The sequence below is a fragment of the Semicossyphus pulcher genome, unplaced genomic scaffold (genome assembly GCF_022749685.1).
Source record: "Semicossyphus pulcher isolate SPU_LCO1_2020_fin unplaced genomic scaffold, fSemPul1.0.p SCAF_19, whole genome shotgun sequence".
NCBI classification, from domain to species: Eukaryota; Metazoa; Chordata; class Actinopteri; order Labriformes; family Labridae; genus Semicossyphus; species Semicossyphus pulcher.
This window is the reverse complement of record NW_027211692.1, coordinates 17,317,836-17,344,253: the sequence shown is the minus strand read 5'-3', so window position 1 is coordinate 17,344,253 and position 26,418 is coordinate 17,317,836. Positions and strand designations below refer to the sequence as shown.

The 26,418-nt window shown below is 41.7% G+C and overlaps 1 protein-coding gene across 1 annotated transcript; it reads left to right on the top strand.

Moving 5' to 3' along the window:
- The first annotated feature begins 490 nt into the window (after positions 1-490).
- Positions 491-26,091, top strand: relt (RELT TNF receptor). The gene is made up of 11 exons (XM_069668795.1): positions 491-571; positions 14,741-14,815; positions 14,945-15,037; positions 15,875-16,059; positions 16,342-16,394; positions 16,512-16,766; positions 20,645-20,725; positions 21,104-21,182; positions 22,902-23,285; positions 23,938-24,072; positions 24,498-26,091. The coding sequence occupies exons 2-11, from the start codon at positions 14,774-14,776 to the stop codon at positions 24,499-24,501; spliced, it is 1,311 nt and encodes a 436-aa protein (XP_069524896.1). The 5' UTR covers positions 491-571; positions 14,741-14,773; the 3' UTR covers positions 24,502-26,091.
- The last annotated feature ends 327 nt before the right edge of the window (positions 26,092-26,418 follow it).

Sequence of the window (26,418 nt, the reverse complement as noted above, 5' to 3'; positions counted from 1 at the left end):
CTGTGGAACAAACTTTGGAAAATTTAAATAAAAATAACAAAGGAATAAGGCAGTATGCAAACTGAAGTTGAGTTTAAAGAGTATTTTCAATCATTTTAGTGCGTTATCTGTTATTTAAATATTTATTTTCACGAGGTATTGATTATCTAATTTATCCATCTTTCGGTTATTTATTTGATTTGTGATACTTCGGCCCTCCATAGAAGGAGAACTATAGCCATGCACAATGTGCCTGAGCAGCCCGACTGTGAGCAGCAGCTTCTGCCGAGAAACCGGCCGACAGAGGGGGTTTACGCACTCACGCGCGCGCACACACACGCGCAAACACGCTGACAGGAGTTTCAGCTTGCAGTGGTGACGCAGAGTGAGCTCACTGAGCCAGCTCAGTGTTTATATCTTTTTTTTCACACAGTGAGAGGTGCCAGAGAGAAAGGGGGACCTCGCTTATACCGGCTTTGTGGTTTTCTCCTGCTCGCAGACGGTTTTTAATCACACCTACCGACTCTGTCCTCTACGGCTGATGATGCTCGTCTCTGAACACTGATTTCAAACCCATTTATTCACCAAACCGGTAAGCCTAACAACTTTTTTTTTTTAACCTCGTAGTAAGAGTGTGAGTGGCTGCTGAAGCCGGTAGTTTCGTCTCGTCAGTCGCCGGCTCGTGTGGGGCTTTTCTCGCCGCAAAGCCTGTCCGACCGTCGTGACCACTTTTACGCACGATGGTAAAATGACATCTTTGTATGTTTTAATTAGACTTTGTCTGCCATATGGGGAATCATAGAGTACATATAGATACCTATAGAGTTTTTGGGAAAAGGGACATTTCCCTTTGTTTCAACGATGTGTCTGGCCTAAGAGGGCAAAGACTTTGAATGAACAGATTGACGAAGTTTGAAAATGAAGTTTCTTCTTTTTGCTTTTGTTTTGTTGTGATGCTAATATATAGACGAAAAGTTTACGATAGCATTTGTGGATGGTTTCTCAACCTCTGTGTTTAGTAATTTAAGGGAATATTCTTGTTATTCTGCTCTAGATAACTGGATATTTATAATTAAGTTAATTTAATAGGTTAATACTAACAACAGTAACCACAGTGTGCCTGCTGCCTCATGACAGAGTGAGAGCGTGCCTGACGCACTGTCATGAGTATACGTGATGACCTCACTGGTAGTTCGATCCTCCTCCTGTCTTTTTAATGAGGTGCTGGCTCTGCTTTATTTCCATGTCATTATACATTATCTATATTTTGTGTGGTGATACAAACGTGACACATAAAGGCCATATGATCAGTTCCAGTTAATTTGTATTAAGCACAACAAAAATGCCTGTTGCCCAAGATGCATAGAGACTTAACTGAAAGAACTGACTGTATTTTGATAGTTTAGCATTACAATATGGCTTGCATATACACAATTAGGCTACTGTTTGCTAAAGTATCTGCTTATGGAAGCTGTTGTCACATGTCACACCACTCCACTGTGGTTTTGGCAGGATGTTCTGCTGCGTAAGAAGCCCTCCACACTGTGCAGGGGCAGCAGGCACCCTGCAAACACACACTTACACAAGAGCCAAGATGAGACTGTCATTTTTGGCCGAGGGCTTCCATTGTCCGAGACCAAATTCCTGCATGCTTGTATCAATAAGAGGCTTTCTCTCCGAAACAACTTTACACACGTGAATACGCACACACTTCCACCAGAAGAGGGCCATGTTACATGTTAAAGGAAGGGTTTTTATAAAGAGTTATAAAGTCAGGTGAACAAAAACTACAATGATAAGGTTTACCACAGATTTAAATATTTGAGATTGCCTATTTTACAAGAAGACACACCTCCTGTTTCCTGTCAGGGTTTTTCTGATGGGAACAAGAGCATGTTGGTGTGTCATCATATGGTAAATGGTGAGGGTGGGGAGGTTCCTTCCCCCTTTCTGGTCAGCCAAAGCATTCTTTTATCACATTAAATCACAAAAGTGGAGTTGGAATAGAGAGGAGAGAGCAAGTAATTCCACGGTAACATACTCACTTACAAACTCCAAGCGAAAGCTTTTGTGTAACATAGCTGTCCTCTGTTGGACCAGGTTCAGCCAGAAAATGCAGATTGTAGTTTGTTTTCTACACTTAAACAGCACTGTGGTATCACTATAGTATACTGGTCTTACCTGATAATAGCTACAAAGGTCTATTTACGTGTTTGAGAGGAGAATAACGTGTTTGAAGTCTAATAAAGAATCCAATACATTATGGAATATATAATTTATACTTCCGTTTTGTGTCAAACTGGCCCGACAGCATTTTTAACAGGTTTGAGCCTGCAAATAATGCTTTTGAAAACATCTGTGTGTGTCTCAAAACATATCTTTCCCTCCTTTTGAGTGATACAATAGTAATAGAACAATATATAGTAGTTGTATTTGTTTGAAATCATTGCTGTACACATACAAAACAAGTGAAATGTCATTGCAAAGGGTGTGTAAAGTCTTATGTGATGTAACCTTTTTGGCAGGAAGTCACATTTTGTCATATTGTGTGCTCAACTTATGTTAACATCACTACTGCTGATGTCTGTAATTATATGACATGCACACACACCGACACACACACACACACAGACATGCACACAAATGCCTTAATTAGGAGGTTGTGTCTGGAGCCATGGATTTATCCTGAGCCAAATTTAACCCCCATGATACGCTCTTCCCCACCCAACATTTACTGTACGCTGCATGTATCCATCGACAGGGAAGAGAAAAGAGGAGAAGATGGAGGGAGACAGACAGTAAGAGAGAGGCATAAGGTCTGATGACGGGAAGATCAAGGTGTATATGATGCAGCTCTGAGCTGATAACAAACTTACATTTAGGGATTATCAGTGCAACTACACCGACAGATACAAATGTATTCGAGCGTATGTAGGAGTCAAAGACAAAGCTAGGCCTTAATTAAGCCAGCAATCCTATCATCTGCCTGTCCATCCGTCCAACCAGAGTGGTTGGGAAGACATCCAGATGGTCTTCCGTCCCCGTGCCGGCTTGCCTGCCTCCCCAAATCCTGTGCCAAAGAAATTCCCACTGCTCCGACCGCAGATCCTGGTCCAAACTGGCCTAGTGCTTGGCACATGCAGATTGATGGAGCATCAGATAATTACAGGGGACCTGGCTGGACAAAAAATGTAGGCTGGAGCATGTTAACATACTTGCATACCTACCTTTAAAGCATCATTCTATTTCTTATTGATAAGGTAGGATTTAATGAACAAAAATGTACACCATGCATTCTCCTTAATAGAAGGTTTTCCTCCGGGGCTTTCATGTCTGGTTTGTCTGCTGACGTCTCATTAGGAAACTGAGCAAACTGCAAGTCACACCACAGACGGTTTCAGTCAGGACGTGGAAAAGAGTCACATCCTGGATGTTTCACCTCCTTTGTAGTAGAAGTTGACAAAGGTCAAGCAGGTCGGGGTGTCGTAGGATATCCCTTTCTATTGTTATCTGGTGAATTGACTGCTGTTAGAAAAAAGGTTTTTTAAGACAGAAACTTCGCAAACCTGTGATAAATTACTCCTGGCTTGGACCAAATTCCACTTCAAAACAATGGATCATAACAAGCATAATATACCGATATTCATCATACACAGAAGCAGGAAGTTACTAAGTACAGTATAAGTGAAGTACTATAGTCAGTAGTTGACTCTGCTTCACTGTACAGGGCTGTAACCAGCAATTATTTTCCTTCATGATTAATTAATCAAGTAAAAACAGCATTCACAATGGTTAAATTCCCACATAGATGATTTTTTATAGTTTATTTTCCTACCAACTAAAAACAAAAGATATGCCCACTCAATGAAATTATTTATATGACAAAGGAAACTCTCATTTGATGGACTTTTACTTTGAAAGGAGTATTTCTTACAGAGACTTATAAAAAAAAAACCCAATATGCACTTCCCCTCCGCTGTTCACACATTACACTGACACACTGTATTTGTACTGTGCTGTGTACCTTGAAAGGTTGCCCTAAGATCTGGTTCAGTCAGGACAAAAGCACACAAAGGTATCCTCGCCCTGCTTGTCCTAGTTCATGACCTTTTCCCCTTCCTGTCTCCTCTGTCTGCCCCTTTGCTCCCCTCTTCTGACTGTTTAATGACACAGTCTTAAAAATAAGCCTTAAGAAAAGAGGAAAAGAGAGAATGCAGACTTTTGCTACCACCACATGCCGGCTCTGAGGGAGGAAAGCATATCTGCAAAGAAACCCACAATCTGCTAGCTGAACTCGCCAGTGACCAATTGCTTGCTTTTAGTTGCCAGAACAAATCACACACCAGCATGTCCGGGTCGTTCTCTTTGTGATTTTTGTTGGATATGTAAAGTGTGTGTGTGTGTGTGTGTGTGTGTGTGTGTGTGTGTGTGTGTGTGTCATGTTTTGGAGAGGATCCACACAATCCCTCATGTGAGGAGTGCTACAGACGTGCCCTCTTACAAACCAACCGCTGAGTAATGACGATGTAGCCAACAAAGCTGCAAATTGAAGCTCTTGTCTGTAGCACCACTTTTATAGAGTTATTTAATACCACTCAAACACAGCATATTTAGATCGGTAAATATATGTGGAAGTGAGTGTGCGTGTCTGTGGTTGGGTTTGCATGTTGGCAGCAAAGTGCTGGGTTGCAAAATCCTAGTTTCTTGCTTATCATGTACGACTCTCACATATGTAAGAATTCTTACAGTAGGCCTCGACTCAGTGCACATATGGAGTTGTTTAACATTCCCAGGGGTCTGCTTATTCCCAGCGTTCACTCACACTGACCTCCACCCTCTTTAAAAAGAGGACGTCTCTCTTTGGACTCACTGACCCAGGACTCCATTTAAGTAACAGCTTCCACATTTTTACATTTATTTGCGTTATTGACAAGAGATGTTTTATCAGACTGATACCACTTTCATATCTGTCTGTACAATATGAAACCAGAGCTGAGAGCAGTTAGCTTAGCACAAAAACAGAAAACACAGGAAAACAGCTAGCCTGGCTCTTTCAGAATGCTTCTCTAAAGCTCACAGATTAACACCTTATATATTGTTTGTGTTATCAACATTTGAAGATAACAACTTGAAGTTTACTTGGGTTTATGTGCTTCTGTATATGTGTCCGCCAGCTGCCTGGAAATCCCATGATGTAGACAAGTTAGCCTTTCATTGATGAAACAAATGAGATAGTTAGCTTTATAAGTGCCGGTGGGTGGATTTTGTTACATTTGTACAAAGCTTCACTACCTGTTTGTTCCCTTTTTGAGTGTTTTCTGCTACCTGCCGTCTTCTCTTAACTTCAAATACACCAGGCAAATACACCATATTCACAAGGCAGACATCGTGCTCAGGGTGTGAAGCTCAAATGCTCTTATAATGTCGTGCTGCTGTGTTCCAGATTAAGACAATGGATAATGAAAATAATGTTGGACAACCGGTTCAATTCCAGGGTAAATAACATATTTGATAAGCCATTAGCTACTGTTTCTAGCACTTGCAAGTTAACTGTTTGTTAGTCTATAAAATAGGCCTAAATTGCTTGCTAACGTTAATGTTAGCAAGAACTGGCTGAGTGCTAACTTTACTTTTTAATGATAAGTTTGTGGTAGCTACTGAGTTATCAAATATGTAGTTTTACCTTGAAATATGGTTACACATTAGTTAGCTAGCTAACATCAGTTAGCTAGGAATTTCTATTCGTCTTAAACACTCATAGACTAGGTAACACTGTTAATGGTAATGATCGCTAGGAAATGATTGAAAGCTAACAGTTGCTAGCTGTTGTCCAACACTAGCTTATCAAATGTGTTTTTTTAACTTGAAATATTGCCCGATGTCCCTCAGAAATGTCACTATGCATTGTCTTTTCAGTTGCTGATCAATCAAGAAGTTGTAAAATGGTAATTATTTGTAAGATTCCCAACTTAATACTCTTTGCAAACCCGTTACATATATGGGTTTGCAAAGGGTACATATTATTATAATTGTCGAGCTTCTCTTCCTGAGCATTATCTGTTTCATCAAAAATAACGGCGATTACTTGTATGAGTAGGCTACATGACGTCTGTACAAATGATGAATGAAAACCGTGTTTTCTCTACCTGAGCTCAACTTCCTGAAGTAGTAGACTAGAGTAAATTTTTCCACTGACTAAAACAGTAATTAACTTAATCCTCCGTATTTGTTAGACAAATAGAGATTACATGTTGGAAGTGTTGTTTTTACACTGCATACACATGTTTGTGTGAATGAAAACAGGAATTGTCTTTATTATAGTCTTTCGTACAGAGCTGGTACGTTTGTGTGGGTTGTGAATTATAATTTAACGTGTTGCTGGAACATGAGGAGTTGATTTACATCCACTGTTAATGATGCAGGTGATGTAAGGGAAAATACCACACTCTCAAAAACAACTACTCGCACACACAGTTTCGTAACACGGATTGCACCATGGTCAGCTTTTGTCGCCTTAAACCTCGAAAATAGGAAAGATCTTGGAGTCTTCAAGGATTGGTTTTTAGCCCGAGTTGGCTTGTGGTTGTCTTCTGGTGGATTCATATAATAATTTTGGAAAACACTTTTTTAAGAATTAATGAACCATTTGTGAGTTTATGACTCACCATAAGATGCGGCATCTGTTTCTAATGAACGAAGGGAAAGGAAACTATTCTGCTGAATCATTGTCTTTCGATGCATATGAATTCATTGTTTTCCGGTTGCCTGCATTGGTATTACTCTGGCAGTAACACCTCGCTACATGTCGTCTGTTCTACCTTTCACCATCTCTCTGTGGCCAAATAAACCTTGTGAAGTCTGACAGGCGGTGTTCAGCAGAGACACGAGAGAGGCCCGTTGGGTTTCTGCTGGTGTTCAGTTCCACTGGAAAACACGACACCTGACATCGTGTCAACCCAAGGACACAAAGGATGAATGACGGACACCAAAGGACAGTGAGAGAAACGATTCCTTAGACATTAGTGGAGAGGCGACACCTGCCCACCTGGCAGACTCGCTCTTTATAATGAGACATTACCTGAGCACTAACGTAGAAAGCGTTCGCATAAATCAGCCTTTCATTTGGCGATAATGGGCACCTCCATTTAGTCAAACAGAGGGTATGGTTGTGCCGATCACGTCGTTGTCAGACACGTGCAAATTATCTCTCAGTCCATGAAATGTCTAAAGCACAATGGAGTGTAATTACCTTAAACCTTTTTTCTGCCATCTCAGTCCTTTTCTATTGTATTTCACTCCATGGGCCGGAGGATAATTCCCATGTGCACACAGCCAGGTCTTCCCCAAGGCTGGACGCGCGATGTGACATAGTGGGTCTAATAGGTAGCCATTATCTGCATGAGAACTTGGTGGTTGACTTCTTTTGTAAGGCCAAAGCTTAAATCAAGCCTCAGTATTATTGATAAATCATGTGAAATCGATAGAGTATACTGTCACCTACTCATGGAGATCATCGAGAACTCTTCACGGATTAAGAAAAACAACCCTGTTTCCAGTTTGGTGACAATCTGAGATAATCTAATGGATTTTGAAGGGTTTTATGAGTCAAAGACAAAGGAGGATTTCTCAACCTGTAGAGGAGAAAATAATCCTTCGCGCTTAGGCGTCTTTATCTAATGACACATTGCTACAGCTTAAGAGCACATGACAGACATCTGAAAAAACTCATTAGTTGGTTAGAAAAAACATGATGATTCTGTGGACTGCCACCTTTATACTGGTCAAATGTTTCCAGGAAGCAGTGGTCGATAATTATCTGGCTTATTATTAAGACTTAACTAATCACTATATACAGTTTCCCTTCTGTTTTCTGATTGTAGTCCACTATCGTTTCAGCAGGCTTTGGTTGTATGCCGGAAAACAGCAAAAGAGCCCATCCCTGAACCCATTGGTGGTCATCTGACTACGATTTAGCTTTTTTATTCATCTCTACAAACGAATATCTGCGTATGAGTTAACTAACAATCCAATTAAAGACATGGTATCTCAACTCAAACTCAGTACTCCCCTGTCATGTCGCTTGTTGGACTGTGAACAATGAAATATCCATGCAAAGGAACTCTTGTTTGGAAATTGCTCATCTGAGTAACCGGAAGCCGTCGCTCCCAGAGACTATATCGTTGTCCAACAATGGGCGATGGGTCCCAAGATTAGACTGTAACTTACACTCAATAAACTCCACTCAGTCAACATGCTGCATGAGGTAGTAACACCTTATATTTTAGTGACCCCTCAGCAAATCTCATTGGACGACATCGCAGACTAATTCGTCAGATGCATTTTGGTAGATCAGTAGTAGTTAACATTAAGTATACGTGCTTTCACAGCAGATCGTTTACAACATGACCGCAAACTGAAGCTGTCATTGCGCTTTCGTGTTGCTGCCTACTGTTAAGTTTGCTTCTACTGCAGCTGCTAAACATAGATTTGTATAGCCTCGGCCTCCACCTATAGTGCTGTATAGATCAGATTCCAGGTTTCCCTGAGGCAAAGTTTATTATTGTCTCTCCCAAATCTCTACTGTATTGAGCTCAGTGTCAGCTTACAGAGACTGAAGAGGTCCGATCCACCAGATATAAACTTTATCTGGGTCAGCTTATTGAACTTCAGACGAATCTTTAAAAGGAGCTAGACTCTCTACGCACCTGTTCACATGTTGACTTGGAAACAGCTGCTTTTAAGTTATTGTCAATTATATCTTCACTCCTGAGTTTCATCTTTCCATTTAACGTCAAATATAATGACACAATTCAAGAGTTTGATTCCTTACCAAACCTAGCAGCCTATTTAGCTTTTAAGCTAAGTTATTATAGAACCATGTTGTTCTACCTGGCTTTGAAGGCGTTCTTGATGGCTCAATGTTCACTAAGACATCATACAGAGGTGTAGCTACAAGTCTTCCAGTTTAAAAAATATGGCACATTTGTAAGAACTTCCCCGAAGACACGACGCCACAAGCCTCACCAAAAACCTTGTGTTCTTTTTCCCGGCACGTCTCATTGTTCAAAAAGCCGATAACAGGGCAGCGTGACCTGCATCTCCCGCTGCCGAGTCACCTCAAACCCAAAGGCGAGGAGTTCCACTCATTCTTGTGTTTCCTCTTTTGTGGTTCCTTCCTTCCTTCGCTGCTTCATCCAGCAGGATTGCTCAGCTCAGCTGCTGCATGACATCAAGGAGCCAGAAAAAGCTCGTCAAACACATTAACTGTGATTTCGGTCCTCGCCCCAAACCACAACCAAACAGAATAATGTCCCTGTTTTTGTCATGACTTGCCATTACTTCTTTATTATTGCTATTTTTAGGGCCCCTGACCAAAACACAAGATATGACTGGCCATGACTTGTTATTTGAATGTGTCAAATAACAGCTCCAGCGTTTTTAGTAATTACTGTTTTACACTTTGGGAAAGTCATCGCACCTCTTCAGCCTTTCCTTTCAGGTGTTTTTAAATGTTGAACCTGTCTTGTTGTTTATAGTTAATGACTAAGGCATGTTGGGTGTTGACCTCTTTGGTGTGTACGCTGAGATATTCTGAGAAGTGTTAATATCCTGTTATATCCTCCTCTTCCTCCGCTCCTGTCGTCTCTCCCTCTGTCGCTGTTTCTTTAATTGTCTGCCTTTCATTATTTCTTTTCTCTCTCCTCTCTTTCTACCCACACATCCAACTCGCTGCAGCCTCCCAAACCAGAGCACATGGCCGACGCACACGTGATCACGCCGGGTTATAGATACAAGTAAATATGCAAACAATAAAAGGCAATTATAGAATTGAGGGCACATGTCTAGCGAGGGTAGAAGGAGCACGTGCGACAGAAGTATGACAGCTCAGGGATGTGAGAAACAGAAGTTACAGCAAGCGGACAAACGACTTTAATGTCTTTAACATGACGCAGGTAGAGTCTCATAGGATGTACTTTTAATTAATTCGTCCATCTGTGTTAAAGACAATGATGCTGCAGGTTATACTGTAGGTTTAGTCGGCCTCTTTCATTGTAAAAACAACCATGCCACAATCAAGTTAAACCATTTCTCCACATTACACCCAACTAGATAAAGATCAGTGTTTGCTCAGAGGACTTAATCAGAAGGTATATTCAGCTTCACCGGGTGTAGCTTGGGGAAGTGGTCATGAGGTTAAAAAGCGCCTAACGTCATAGCAAACCTCATTGGACATTTCAAGAAAGGGCGACAATGAATTCAAAGTAAAAGATGTTATTAACTGCTGTGAAAAGAGGGATTTGAGAATGACTAAAGCCAGTTAAAAGTTAATGAAAAGATCAAACCACTTTCCAGTCTTTCAGTCAAATACAACGTAGCCAAAATGCCTGTTAGCCTAGCTTAGCATTAAGACTGTAAACAGGGGGTAAAGCTAGCCGGGTTGTTTTATGGTGGATCATGTGCAGGATTTTTAAATGAGATTCAAGGTGCTGATTTTGGGATTACAAGTCTAGCTTTTCCTCCTGTCTTCATGCTAAGCTAACAGGCTACTGGCCTCATATTTAGCCAAACTATCAAACCATCCAGCCATCCATTATCTAAACCACTTATCCTGTTCAGACAACCTTTTGCGCTCACACTCACCTGTGGACAATTACCAATGAACCCAACGAGCATGTCTTTGGATTGTGGGAGGAAGCCGGAGTACCTGGAGGGGACCCACGCATGCACGGTGAGAACGTGCAAACTCCACACAGAAAGGCCCACTTCGCCTGAACTGGAGCTTGAACTACGAAACTGTTCGCTGTTAGGCAACAGTGCTAACCACTGCGCCACCATACACCCTATGGTGGATCATGTGCAGGATTATTAAATGTGATTGAAAGTGCTGGTTTTGGGGTTCTACAACGTTTGGAGACAAGAAAATGTAGCTAATTCTGTTGTTTTCAGGCTTATGCTAAACTAAGCTAAGCTAACTTACTGCTGGCTGCAGCTACATATTTAGCCATACTTTCAATCATTTCATATAACTTGCAAAAAAAATGGCTTTTTCCATAAAGTGTACGCTAAAAGTTACTGAGGGTTTCTGCTCTGCTGTAGGTCTGAGTAGTTTTGTCATGGATGGAATGAGGTTAAAAGAAGGATGAGTTTTGAAGACAAACAAGGCCATGTGGACGCAGGGGCGGTCATGTGCCTGTAGGTCCAGTGGAAGTTCCACGTGTGGCAGCAACTTTTGATGTGGATTTGTGGGGAAAACCTCAGACAAACTGGATTTAAATGCAAATGCATCACACGCAGAAATGTTGGACTTGGGTTGCTTGGCTGCAAATGATGGACTTCTGAGGGCATTGGTCAGGGAGCCGGCACGCTTGGAACATCCCTGCTTGCATGTCATGCTTTCACATGCATTCTGTATTTCAAGCACATTTAAATGAGGCGAAAGAGTTGCTGAAGGATTTTTAATGGTACATAATAAACAGGTTAAAGTGAGGAGAGTCTGTTTATCACATCATAAATCAGCGTCGCCCTTCTCTTCGGGGTTCAAGTACAGTCTTTTCACTGACTGCTCTTCTGGAGGTCATGTGAGGTTCTCCGTGAAAAACCGACATTCCTCAACCCCTCTAACCCGGTCCAATTTGTTACTTGACACTTTCCAAAAAAGAGTTGTTTAATTTCAGGTCCCATTTTTGTTTTGCTCTCTCTATCATTGTCGTTTTATTGATCCTAGTTTCCCTTCTTCTCTAGCTGTGTGTGCTTGTATGTGTGTGTATGAGTGAGTGCGCGTGTATGACTTGTAATTAGCCTCTTGCTTTGGGCTGAATGGCATTTTAACAAATGCTTCTAAATATATCGTGCTATCAGGCTCAAGTTTTAGCAATCTCACTCCCTGCCACTTTCTCCTCCATCCATCCATCCCTCCTTCTTCTCTTCCTCTCCATCTCCTCGCCCTTGAGCCCTGTGTTGTTTTTTCAGACTGGTGGTTTTTCCGTCCACGCTGTATCTTTCCCGTCCTCCCTGAAATTATGCCTCAGCAGTCTGTCATTGGCACGAGGGCCTCGCCGGACTCAAATCATAAACTTGTGACATTTTTTATTTTTTGTTTGTGTAAGACGCAGCGTTGTGTTGGCTGCATGTTGTGCCAAGCCAGATGTCTGTGTGTGTGTGTTTGTACTGTATGTGTGTGTTACCTGCATAACCAATTACAAATAAATGCACAGATAATATGTACAACATCATGATAAGTCAAGATCAATCACCTTGCACTTAAACATAACATCATAAAAACTGTGTGTGTGTGTGTGTGAACAGAATGAATGGGTTTGTGCTAAGAAGGGTTGATTTGCATGGTAACTAATGCTTAAAACATTATGTTTTGCTGCGTGGTCAAAGGTGAAGAGGTGCCTTAAACTGGTCTCACCCCTCCCGCACTTATACAACACACACACACACAGACACACACAGACACACACACACAATGTGATACAAGGGGCATGTGCTAAGGACGTCAGGGGTGTGTCTGTGGTCAGAGTGACAGTATAAGACACAGCAGGTACACTCAAGTCTTCATTCAGCTGCACAGACTTGAGTGTTTGTCACTACTTTGACCTCTCGAGTTATTTAGATAAATCTGTCTCTCAGTTAAATTTTTACATTTTTATTTTGTTAATTTTTTATTTTTTAAAAACAGTCATTTTTCAGTGACTTCTCCAAGTCGCTCCAAATCCGACTTTTATCAAGTTTTGTGTTGTTTTAGTCGGCTGTAAGAAAGTTAGAGCGTATTCCTGTCTGGTCCTGACTCAGCATTTAAAGCAGCGCACACAGCATCCTCGCTGAGTTGCCACGGCAACTGTGCCAGTCAACTGCAAGTCTGGGGTAAGTATGCTGCTCTGTCTTTCTCCACCTTTATTCCCTCGTTCCTTTCTTCACCTCTACTTTCTACTTTTGGATCCTTCATACTTCCTCCGTTTGTCAGCTCGTTTGTCGTTCTGTCACTCTTTCCCCTCTTTTTTTGTTTGACATCTTGCAAATGCCTCTTGTGTTTGCTTTGGTCAGTGGCTTTTTTTTTACAAGCCCATTCGGTGCCAACCTGTCTGTCTGTTACATCCTCTCTTCATGGCAAGAAAATACAGTGAAATAAAAGAAACAGTCCTATTTTTTGGCATATTTAGTGCCAAAATAAAGGACTGCAGTCGTGCAGGTGAAATCATGGTGTGCTAATTGTGTCACTCTGTCATGTCGAGGCATCGTAAAATCTCCACCATAAATAACCTGCTGTATGCCCCCCTGATTATTCTAAACCCTGTAATTGTGGCCACACATGAGAGCACATCACGCTGCAAAATGTGTGCAACAAACCTCCTTGTTTTATTTTAAAGGCGCTTAATAACCCGGCTACAGCGATTGTAGCTAATTACTTTTACATCCACACATTGTTTGACAAATTGTTCTAACATTTATCGGACTCTGGCTAGACGTGCATCTATTTCTATCACTCATCCGGAGTGCCATGTATGTGTCACCCTCTTGGCTTGTTATCGCACGTTCCACAGACTCAGTGACCCATTTGCTGCAGCGGGAATTGAACCTAAATCCTCTGCTTGTTGGGTGCTATAAATGAACCCGAGCATTTCTCAGTGACATGTGACCTCGCTCCGATTTCATCTCATTCTATGAAGTTATATAGAGCATCAGTGAAGGACAGCCACTTGTTGTCTGTACATGATATGACATATATGTGTACATGTATGTGTGTCAATGCTATTTTGGATCAACTGTTGTCACGTTTTTCCGTCTGCATGAATCTAACTTTGGATATGACACCTTTATTTTGCTGTAGTAGTAGACTCGACATCATACTGATAATTTAAGGTGTTCCTTTAACACCTTAATATCCTAAAATATCCTTATCTCATGAAACCACAGTAAATCACATGCAGCTAATGTCCATGTGTCGGCAAATTAATATGTTGCAGCATGAATTATTGTGACTACCTGAGGCCCAGAAATAGCCACAGAAAAGCCCTGCCTCATTTACTCCTGCCCAGGAAAAGAACCTGAGTCACATAAAATGCTATTTACGGCATTAAACAACTGCTTGTCACCTCCTGATCACCTGAACAAACGGGCGCTGGATAAGTCATAAAAATGACTCAGGTGTTTTTCACCATGTGAGTGTGTGAGTGTGCACTTATGTGTGTGTTTTGTGGAAGGGAATAGGGTTGTAGTTTCATCAAGTATGCTGTGATATTTCATGGAGTTAAAGGTCCCTTAAGAGCTGAAAAAAATGTGTTTGCAAAAAAGGGTAGTAAGCTTGGATCCAGGCTGATTTCTATTAAACACTATAAACCCATGTCTGTATATGGCGCTTACCATGTTTAAAGCTCCTGTGAGGAACTTTCAGTTTGCGTTGATTTGGCGCCCCCTGTGGACAAAGCTGTACCTCTTATCTCTTTGCTGAGTTTGTCCTGTTCCTGCATTCTTTAAAAGTCATATATATCACTCACTTTAAATTTTTGCCCTGGAAAATGTAAACAAAGGCAGCATGCAGTTAATCGCTTCGTCTGACACCTACCCCCGCTAGCTGTTTCAGGCATTAAAAATAACTATATAAAAATAATCACTCTTGTCGCTGATGGTCTGGTTTGCTTTTGTAGGTTATAAAGACTAATCAGAATTAATTTCAGTCTATTTCATAACCAGCGAAAAAAATCCTCAGAGGAGCTTTAAAATGTGATTAACCCTTTCTGTCCTCTCTCTCCTGTAGATCATATGAACATAGAAGAATACTTTGAAGAAGATGAGGAACCACCTTTGCTGCTCAGCTCTCGTCCTTCTCACGGTAAATATGTGCATGCGTGTCTTTAAAGCCAAAAAAAAGGATGTGTGCATTTTTATGGGTTTGTTGCTCTTTTTTATTAAGCATTCATTCTGGGTTGCTTACAATCACATTTGTGTGTGTGTCTTCCAGGTGTTTGGCTGTGGCGGGACTGCAGCAGTGCGGTGCCGGTTGGGGGAAGGGTGTGCGTGTCTGCAATGCCCTGCTGGCCAGGAGCCGACCAAGGTGAGACCATTAACTGAAATAAAATGATTAATGATAGCTATTATCTTACGGGGACATTTTTAGTAAATTTTATCTGTGCTATAACAATATATGTGGCTTTTATGTAATTTAGTATTATTTGTAACCAATTTTCATCCCCTACAAAACCCTACACTACAAAACCACACCCCATTACCTTAATTGTTGCTTACCTATTATGAATGCACTTGTTTCAGTAGTATCAACTCATCATTAATTACTGTACCTCGAGTTTAAGAACACAGAGTAATTTTTATTTCCAGGAACCAAATTAATTGCATACAAACAAACTTATAGTGAGTCGCTGTGAACAAAAAGTTTATTCCCACCACCGTCCCACATAAAAAGCCCCTTGCCAGACATCTAGAGTTGAATTCAATGCTTCTGTAGTTTATAATTTATGTTTAGGATCCCCACAGTCAACATAAATCAAGTTATTTGCTTCCATAAATCATTGTTTAGTGCTGACAAATCATGTATGACATTGCTTTATTAAAACCAACGGGGGATTTTTGTCAGGGTGTGTCATGTTTCTCTTTAGATCACATGGTGTTGCGGTTACAACAAAGCTACCATTCATTACTTAGACATTTCTATTTACCTTTGCCGAACAGTCTATAAAACTTTTTATGTGAAAGTATAAAAGTTATTGTTTTAATTACAGTTAACAGAGACAGGAGTTATAATTACAAGCGACTCTTTGCTTACTACTTCTGCAGTATTTGAGTGTAAGTCTTAAACCAGACAGATGTTTAACCTTGAGCTTTCTCCGCCTCTATCTTAGTTTTCTGAGTTTGGATGTGTTATCTGTCTTCCCAGGCTTGTGAGCAGATCCAAAGTCCAGCAGAGGAAGTGAAATGCCAAAAGTGCCCAAATGGAAACTTTTCAGACGCACTCGACTCTGAACTCTGCCGTCCGCACGCCTCCTGTGAGCCCCTCGGCCGTAAGGCCGCCACCCCTGGCACTGTGGCCTCTGATGCTGTCTGTGGAGACTGTCTGCCTGGGTAAGAAGTGCCCGTCTGCCTCTCAGTTCTTCTCCGTCGTTTTGTCCTACCTGTTTGCCTGGTTATCCACTCACATTACAGGAAACTCAAGGCTTGACATTAAAAGTGCTTTGCTGGAACAAGTACCTCATAAAATGTAATTGCTGCAAATTAAGTCACGCCACACACATGCGGTATCATTCACCACAACATCAAGCACCAGGCAAATTATGTAACAGTATAAAGAGCTGATTCATTCTTTCGTTGTATAATTGTTTCCCATCTTTCTTTTTCCATCTGCAGGTTTCACTCTTCTGCTACAGGGGAAGTTTCCACCCAGAGCCCCTGTGTGAAAAGTAAGCATTATCCTGCAGCGTGTGTCCGAAAATAGGTTTTTATCTCAGTTCACAATCATCACTTTCTCTGTAGAGATAACACCACTTTACATCCTGCTTTCTTCTTCTTTCTCTCAGCATCTTCGCATGTCAGAGTGGTCCGCACAGTGGGTAAGGGGCCATCCAGCGGTACAGGCGTGCCGGTTAACGGTACAATGGTGCGCACTGCTGAGGAGAAGACGGCAGAGTACGCCGTGTTTGCTTTGGTGCCCATCTTCTGCGTGATGGGCCTGCTGGGCATCCTCATCTGCAACATCCTGAAGAAGAAGGGATACCGCTGCTCTGCTGACAAGGAGGGAGGAGATGAAGAAACTCCCACACCACAGAAAGAAGGTAAGAGGGATGAAATGAAATAGGGACAAAAAAGAAAAGAAAAGTCAAAAGGGAAGGGAGAGTGATTTAACTAGCGTTTTTGTTCAGGTTGTTGTCACGTTCATCCATAAAACTGCCGAATTAGCACACACACATGCACACAATGTGGTTTTCAGGGCAAAGTTAAGCCAAGCCCACAGGGCAGTGTCTTTGTGTGCAGGCACGGTCCATGCATCTCTCTGATGTGACTGCACGAAAGCCTACATGGGAGGCTTTTTTTTATCTCTTTTAACTTTGACCTCGCAGGGGTCGTTGCATGTCATGTACGCTGTGTTTTTCTAAGCACGCGCTGTTATTCTTGTAGTTTTCCTATCTGAAACGTGGGGGGAAAAAACATTCCCATCAACTCTCTCGCCCTGCTGACGTCAGAGAGAAACCGACTTGGATAAACACACAAAGAAGTCTAAAGAGAGGAGGGGGTGGGCGGAATAAGGAGAGACAGAGGGATGAGGTTTGTATTAACAGAATTAAAATCCTGAAATAGAAATGGAGTAGGAGAGGGAAAGTTAGAGAGGGATCAAGCTATAAAACAAGTGTTGATTCACCACACCCGTTCTCTGTGGTTTGCACAGTCTCAGAGTAACGTGAGTGCTCTTTATTCCTGTCTTTTGTGATTGAGTGTAGTCGTGTTGTCCTGGTGGACTTTTTACAGACCTGAGTACTTCAGCCTTTGACCCCAATGAAATAATTTCCCACCACTTTATGTGTAGAAATCACCTGTGACACTTTTTCTTATATGATTTTATATTTATGATGAGTTAAACACCTTGTGTGCTTCCTGTATAAACCCACATTGCCGTGCACACAATGTGAGAGGTGCACTCTTTCCTTTAGGTCACATGGGGTATGTTATTTACTGTAGGGACAGGCCCCACAATGTGTGCTAGTGTTTATTTAATTCAGGCAAAAGAGCAAACTTTCACTTGATTGCCACATGCTGCAAGTTGACATAACTTAAGCAATACTTTTTTTGGACCCCTTTCATATCTGTTCATTAGACAGCAGGTACAACCAGCAGGAAGTTAGCTTAGCTAAGCTAAGCTAAGCACGAAGACTGGACACAGGGGATACAGCTAGCTTAACTCTATCCATTACTTACTTAATTAGCTAGCATAACCTCAAAATCCCTCCAATTAACATCTCCTTAGCGTTGAATTGTCAGCAGTGAGCTTTAGAAAGCAGTTAGATGAATTTTGTAACTGTTTGACAGGAGTATGAGGCCGACATTAGCTGTTTCCCCCAGCTAGCTGTCCTTAGGCTAAGCTACGCTAACCTCCTACTGGTTGTAGCTTAATATTTAAGAGACAAATATGAAAGTTGTTTCAATCTCCTCAACTTACTCTCTGCAAGACCACAAATAAGTGTATTTATGAATACTTACTATGCCATAAGCTATGTCCACTTTTGAATTCATGAGCACAATCTGAACACAATTTGGGAATATAGTTGAATTTAATTATACAAACAAACAGCTATTTTAAAAAGCCATTGCCTTTCCCCTTTTTACTACCCTTGTATACAGTTACTGTCATGTAGTGTGTAAGCATTGACAGATTTAAAAGCTAATCTGGCTTCTCCCTCACTCACCTGATGGTGTGACCCGGCTCAGAGGAGAGCTGTGTAAGAGAGCTATACGTTGCGTCAGAAGCATCAGAGCACAGCTGCCACCTTAGCAGATCCCAACTCCTCTCTGCAGGTCAAGAAACTGTTTTACAAACACCTGTCGCACACTGTGTCACAAAGTCTTAAGGGCACATGTAGCTAAGCCTGTGTAGCAGATCTGGTAAGACTCAGCAGATTTAACAAGTATCCATCTTGCCTCTGTTTCATTAGCAGAAAATCAAGCCTTAACATTAGATAAGTGGCTGAATGTCACAATCATGTGATTTTAGACCCTTGTGAGGGCACACGAGGTCACAGCATCAGTCTTTCTGTCAGTGATCTCAGCCTTTTGTTTTCAGCGTTGCCGTGGTCTCTTCTCCTCCGAGCACTTTGTTGTGAAACTTAAGACGTCCCTGCACCTAAAGGGAAACTCCCCGAACCCCCATCCCCCCGCGGCTCTCTCTATCTTTGCTAATATACTCTCCATTCATTTGATTTTCTCAGCTCCCTTTCACCCCCCTCCCCTCCTCGTCTGAACATGACACTATCCATCCATCTCTCCTTTCCCAGCCGGATCAATAATTCAATCGGATCCACACCTCATGGTTTATGTCTCCTCTTTCTTTCTCCTGTGTCCTCACCTTCTCCGTCTCCCCCTTTTTTTCTCTCTGTCCTCTCTTCTTTCTTCTTCTTCTTACATAATCAATTGACATAAGCTAATGGATGGTTTTAGGAGACCTTCACTCTCTTTCTCTGCCCGTGCACAGCTTTAAGGACAGATGCTGCAGTGGTGCGGTGATAAGCTGTACATTAGTGTAAGTGAGCGATTAAAAAATAATACAGGCGAGCATAAGCAGGGCGTCAAATAAAGTTAGTAAAGACAAATGAAAGTGGGTAATTAAAGGAAGTAAAAGAAGGAAAACGAAGGCTGTAAATGGAGAGAAAGAGGATGATCTGAGAAGAGGAGATTTAAGATGCTTCGCGGGGATGCTCCTCTTTCGTTGTTATGTAACTCTCCTTGTTGCAGTGCCCTGTCTGTCTGTCTGTCTGTCTGCCCGCTGTAGTCCTGACTGGGCAGAGGTTAGAGGTAAACTTCTTACTCCAGCACTTTTCTCATCATCTCCATTCAGGGGGAACACCCATGGGGGTGAATTACAGCAAGGCCACGCTTAGCTTGGCAGGGCTAAAATCAGACTCTGCACAGCTGCAGAAGGAGAAAAGTTTGACTCAGAAAGGGCAAACGCAGGGTCGTGTCATGAGTTGGAATAAAATCTGCAGTTTGTGCAGCATGAAGCTCGGCCCGCTCAACCGCAAGGACGGGTGAAAGGCAGGGTATGGTTGCTGCAGTTTTCAAACTCATTGAAAACCAAAGCAATAGACTGCTAACTTCACGTGACTGACACTGGATCATTGAACACGTGTCTGACATTGTTAAAGGAATAAACAGAATCAGATGAGTGCCACAGTGTGAAATAGATGCCGTTATCCTCGTATAGCAGCAGCCACTGTGGAGACGGAGCTATTGTTGCAGCCTAACAACAGCCTGACTCTGCTAATGCAAGAAACCACACACACACATACATGCATCTATAGAGTCACATTTTGCTCTCTAACACACAGATACACACAGTCACCTGGTATTGGGGCTCTGGTACATCACACACACACATAGAGCCCTGTGTGCTTCCACAGAGCTGAATGGAGCGTGATTGCTGAGTGAGCTATTCTGGACCCCCCCCCCCCGCGCGCCCTCGTTGCTCTCCTCTCAGCTGCCTCACTGTGCTCTGCTATTATGGGATGGTCACGGGGGGGTTGCCATGGAGGTCGTATCTATTCTTTGCTGTTCAGTCATCCACATCCATCCTTATCAGTCCCATCATGCACTGGGGCACTATGTCCTAGCAGTGACATGCACCGTGTGGACGTTAACTCCGTGTCTGTGACAGCTGTGAGTGAAGCTGTTAAAGTAAATCCATTTGTTGATAGAGTGGATTCTAACTTTATAAATACATATATGTATATATATATATATATATAGCCCTGAAATATACATGAAATGACATGCTAGTATAGGAAAATGACCTTTGTTTTTGTGTTTGTGTTGTATGTACGTATGTAATTACATGGAGAAAAGGGTCAATAAACTACTTAATCTAGAAACTAACATTCAACAACATTATGAGAAAATATGTGATAAACTAAAACGTCTCTGTTTCTGTCTTCTTCTCTTGCCGTAGGTACCAACTGTCCCTACATTTCTGACGACCTTAATGAAGACACGATCAGTGTTCTGGTTCGCCTCATTACTGAGAAGAAAGGTATGTGAGATGATGTCACTTACGAGCTAGCGGTCAGACAGAGTTTTCATCTGTTGTGGCTTTAGAGGTGAACAAAGTGTCGTCACAGTACGTCATCTATACTGCTGCAAACCCAGACTGTCCCCTCCATGGTATATCCATCTTATGTTAAGAGGAGGGTAATAGTATGCTGGACTTTACCACTGCAAACACAGCAAGAAGTTTAAAGAGACATGAACTATCTCTGTAGGGGGATAAAACTTTTCCTATCAGCATCGAAATATAAACTTTTCAGCATACAGGAGTTTGATTATCATAATTTACAGTATTGTAAATATAACCGAAGTGGACATCATCCATTGAGTCTAATCTGAAAGTGTGTTTATGTGTGTGTTTCAGAAAATGCTGCTGCACTGGAGGAGCTGCTACTGGAGTACGAGAGCAAAGAGATGGCCATGAGCAAAGGCTCGTCAATCAAGTACGAGATCACACACACTTGCATACACACCTACACACACACAAATCATTATATACTATCAATTAAGGTTGCAAAGCTTAATTTTACCTTTAAATATCCAAATCAAAATCCCTGTTTGACTTCATGAGAGTCACCTGGAAGATTTAATCATTGTCAGACATTACGGTCTGCTTCAATGTGTATATTAAATCCTGCGTTTTTCACTGGTTATGAAACTGAAATTAATTCTGATTACTCCATATGCCCTACAAAAGCAAACCAGACCATCAGCAACAAAACTGATGATTTCTATATGGTTATTTTTAATGCCTGAAACTGCTGGCGGGGGGTAGGTGTCAGACGAAGTGGTTAACTGCACGCTGCCTTTGTTTACATTTTCCTGGTCAAAACTTTAAAGTGAGTGATACATATGACTGTTACAGAAAGCAGGAGAAGACTTTTTGTTAAAAATCACCACTTAAGCATGTACAGGACAAAATCGAGATAAGAGGTACGGCTTTGTCCACAGGGGGCGCCAAAATCAACACAAACTGAAAGTTCCTCACAGGAGCTTTAAACTGACATTAGACATTTTATTTAGTTGTTTCCGCCACACAGTTGGCTTGAAAACTTGAAAAACAACTTAGTTTACAACTTGATAATATTACTTGCTAGGTTTTTGTTATTTTCAATCAAATATTGACGACTTTGTAGCATAGGTGGCCTAAAAAAGTTAATACCTTGCCCTAATTCATTCTAAAACTTGACAATAAAAATGCAGTGTGTGTTTTTTAATTACAACTCTTACACTTTTGAATAACATAATGACACCTGCAACTATTTGTGCTTTATCAACAAAAGAGAAGTCAAACATTAAAGATTAATCGCAGTAGCAAACACCAGACCCTGCACGCCACACATCGTCCTCCGCAGTGGGCCGATACTTGGCAGTGACTCAATCCCGCATGTCTGAAGTAAATGTCTCACACCGCTGTCTTCAGCCTCCTGAGGCTTCAACACCCAGACTGTCACTAAGCTCATTGGCTGTCACACAGCTTGAGGTCACATGATTTTACACAACACAGTGTAGTTGTGGTTGTAACTTTGGTTTGCGCTGCGGACATTAAAATTGCTCAAGTAATCAGAAACGAGTCCGGCAACATGCAGCTGCATACCACAGTCTGCACCACTGTCATTCCGCTTTACTGTCTGCAAGAAATCCATAAAGGCATCATTTGCCATCTTGATACACAATGAAGGAGCAAAAGTACATCTTCTCTAACATTGTAATGTGATCCTGTGCACTCCAATATGTATGCATCATCTACAATAGGAGAGGCATCAGGGGCCTCTGCTGCTCAATGGGCTGCTGTAACATGTGAGCTTTAGATTCGAGAACATTCCGACACACACACACACAATATGCACGGAAAAATCTGGAAAGCTTTCAGATGCAGTGTGTGTGTAGTGGGAGGTACTGGGGTTACTGCAGGTCAACCACTAGTTAATGTAACACAGCTGCATTCATCTTTTCACTCTGCTTTTCTCGGCACAAAAGAACAATGGAAAGAGAAAAAGAGCCCGAGGCGGATCTGCACAAAGCACAGCGATAAACTAGACCTTTTATATTTCAATGTTTTAATTCCATTCTTAATGAAATGCAAACAGGTTTTAGGGGGTTTGAGAAATAGAAAATGGAATATTAAAATGTATCTAATAAGATCTTTTCTTCTTTTCCAGGTTCCCCATGCTCTCTCCCCTCGCCACGTTCCGCTCCCTCCCCAGACTCTGCCCCCATCAGTCCCACCTCCACACCATCTCCGGCCTCTCGGGCCTGGCCCCCAAACATGGCTACCGCTGCACCCGCTGCGCCCAGAGAAAATGGCCCCCTGTCCTCATACCTCCCCTTGACTCCCTGAAAGACCCCCTGAAGCCCCCCCAGTCCCTCATCCTGCCTTCTCTGGACTCTTCCGCCGACCAGCAGAAGAGACCCCTGCTGGGGGGGATCTTTGTCGACACCCACCACACACAAGCTGCTGTGCCAAATACTGTACCGGAGAAAGTGGAGAAGAGTGAAGTGAAGGAGAAGAAAGAGGGGGAGCTGATGGTGATGTCTGTGGGGAGGTGAGAGGATACATATTGTTTACTTTTTACTCAACTACATTCATTTGAAAGCTTTAGTAATTAGAAAGTTTGCAGAAAATGGAACTGAAACTAAAACATAGATATGGAGAAACAACATGACAACATGCTCTTCCTGGACCTGGTTTAGCCGGTTATATCAGCTGAGTAATCTGATGATATAACATAGTGTATAATAATTGAACTGAAGTGAACTGTTGCAAGAAAACAGTAATCTACTATGGCTGAACAAACAAAGAAACAACTTCAAAAATAAGTGAAAATCCAAAGAAAAAGAAACAAATTCGACGCTCAGATGAAGGCAAACAGTCTAAAAAGGAAAGCGACCGTCAGTGAGGAAAAGTAACTGTGGTAACAACCGGAGCCAACCGTGGACGTCACACATGCAGCACTGTCTGGATATCTGGGAAGTGTGCTCCCGATATTACCGTTTATCGCCATAGGTGGCGCCAAAGAGAACGAAACTGAGATCTGCGAGATTACCACTTTAAGGTCGCAAAAAAGTAGATTAAACACAGTACGAAGAGCATTTGAGCCTCACACACATGCTTTTAAACTGCTTCACACTCCTGTAAGAAAATTTTGTCTTGTTATTTGCAGTTAACAATGATCATATCTTTTGCTTCACCAACAGATTTCAAGTCGCTCAGATCCCCGAGCAGAAGCCCATTGTGGCCCCCGTGGAAACCAAGAGATCCTCACAGGAGCAGCGACACTCCCTGTTTGGAGGGAAGACCTTCTGCTCCACTTCGTTTTCTGGCCTCAGGAGGTACGACCTGTAACACGCACGTCACACACACCCCGGTCTCACCGTCTCGTTGCTTTAATCTCATCCCTCCTCATTTCTTTCCACGCTGAAGACTTCCTGATATGTTTGAATCAAAGTGCTATAAGTCATCTGAAATCACTGACTCACACTCCTCCAGCCAACACCGCATTACGTAGTTTGTTTCTCTGGTAAAGGAAGTAATAGACAGTATGATCAGCAGAGGAGTGTCCATTAGGAAACTGGGCTTCCTCTGTTTCCTATTATCTACTCATGCACATTTGCGGACACTCTCTGAATCAGCCGTAATCATGTGGCTCTGCCTATTGCAGGCTCAGGTCATTTATGCTTTAAATTTAGCCCCAATGAGAAACAATGAGTCCTTCATGCTTTTACTCTGCTAACACCTCCTTCACATTCTCTTCCAGATGAACAGACAGAGAGACAGTGTACGATAACGCTACCTCGCTGAAGATGACCTCAACGATCGCCGAAGACTCGACAGCCAGCAGGAGAGTGTTTCCAGACGACTCACACCAAACAAACTACAAGAAGTACACCCCGCTGGAAGAAGTTGTTTCTATGCAAGCGATAAGAGGAACGCAACTGTATTTATTATTACAGAAAAATTCTGTACTTTACCTAATATGTACCATCATTGAGTTCAGCTCAAATCACAGCTGCTTCACTGTCCCAATCCAAAGAAGGGGCAGAGTGGAGAGACACTAGAAGGAAGGATGGCGGGAAAATAGGGCCTCTTTGCCCCTGTAGTTGTGCTTTCATGCCATTAAATGAAACACATGGGCTGACACATGGCACACATGTAGACGGATACAACTACAGACATTATAGCACATGCTGTTCTTTCTTTTGTACGTGAAAGGGGGCAAAACACTGTGGAATACATTACTCACAAAGGATTCAGCAGTGAGACAAACTCATTCATGTGTGTACACAACAGAAAGAGGGAAAAAAAGTCAAGATAATTAAGATAAAACGTATTTAATTTTGGATTATATGACACTTGACACACTAAAGAAGTACTACAATAAGGAAAAACGTTATAAAATTCTATATAATTTTGATGTTTTTAATATTTTTTGTAAGAATTTACAAGCGAGTTTACACCTTGATGCTCATTGAACCTTTGAGGATTGGAGTAACATTCATTCCATAATGTACACCTACCCACACTCATTAATAACGTGTAGCTAAAGCTCTAAGGCTGGGTTCACGTAGGGGACCAGGGGCCAAAATGTGCTCTCAGTAAAGCCCCAGTGCCCAATTATTTCACAACACTACATTAGAATGGCAGTCAAAGATCACTTTTGTAGAATAGAACATGTAAATGAATGTACATATGTAAATATGGGGGGGTGTAGAGAAACAGAACAATAGTGGCTTTTATATATTAGCATAAAAGTATGTATGAGGTGAAACACGCTGCACCAATGGGTGGCAATTGTAATACATCAATCTAAAACAGGGTAATGGAATTTCTGGTTAAATTCAACATTTCTCCACCTTTTGAGTACAAAAAGTCCTCTTAAATCTGAACTTTAAATCTGAACACACACATTCAGTGCACGGAGCCAGACTCCAGTTATGTAATCCTAAATACTGTAAGAAACCACTCCCACATCAACGCGCACACATGCATATTTATTTTTTATGGTTTCATTAAATAAACCAACCAGCGGCTGCAGAGGATTAGTGGTCGAGATGCCTCAAAGTCAACTGGCTTCAGTTTACATCCTCATGGCTTTTTAAAGAGTGCATAATAATCATAGAGGTTTCTTAGCTGCTCATTTTCATATTTTCTCATTATGTTGTTACAAGGACTACGACAAATTGTCTGGAGGACTGGAAATTTAGTAGCTGCAGCAGTTACACGTTTTCATTTCATCTGTTTTCATGACTATTCTTGCTACTCTTTGGATTATAATTACATGTTTTCAAGCTGAAGTGTTGCTGGTCGGAAGGAATCATAAAAAGAAAAACATTCATCTCATCGAGTTTGTAGATTGCATTTTTATTATTACATTTTTCTGTATGATGTTTTTACTCTTGAAATAAAGAGGAGGTGTATTTTAAATGCTGTCTGGTTTTTTGCTGATGACATACATTAATGTGGCTTTTAGTGTATCTTTGCTGTTGTCTGTGTGTGTGTGAGTAATTGGTGTGTGTTAGAGTACTTTATGTGAACTGTATAGAGTCAAAAATGTACTTTAACGTCTAGAAGCAACGCCAGCTGTAGCCTTGTTTGTTAGGCAGTATCGCCCTCTAGTGGTGGCTTTGTGCTCATACATAAAATGACCACTGATTACATGAATCAAGTGTGGTTTACGC

Excerpts from the sequence above, each read along its gene's own strand:
- relt (XM_069668795.1), top strand. The coding sequence starts at position 14,774 with ATGAGGAACCACCTTTGCTGCTCAGCTCTCGTCCTTCTCACG. Across the intron at positions 16,395-16,511 it reads CCAGAGCCCCTGTGTGAAAA|CATCTTCGCATGTCAGAGTG; the intron begins GTAAGCATTATC and ends TCTTTCTCTCAG. Across the intron at positions 21,183-22,901 it reads AGCAAAGGCTCGTCAATCAA|GTTCCCCATGCTCTCTCCCC; the intron begins GTACGAGATCAC and ends CTTCTTTTCCAG.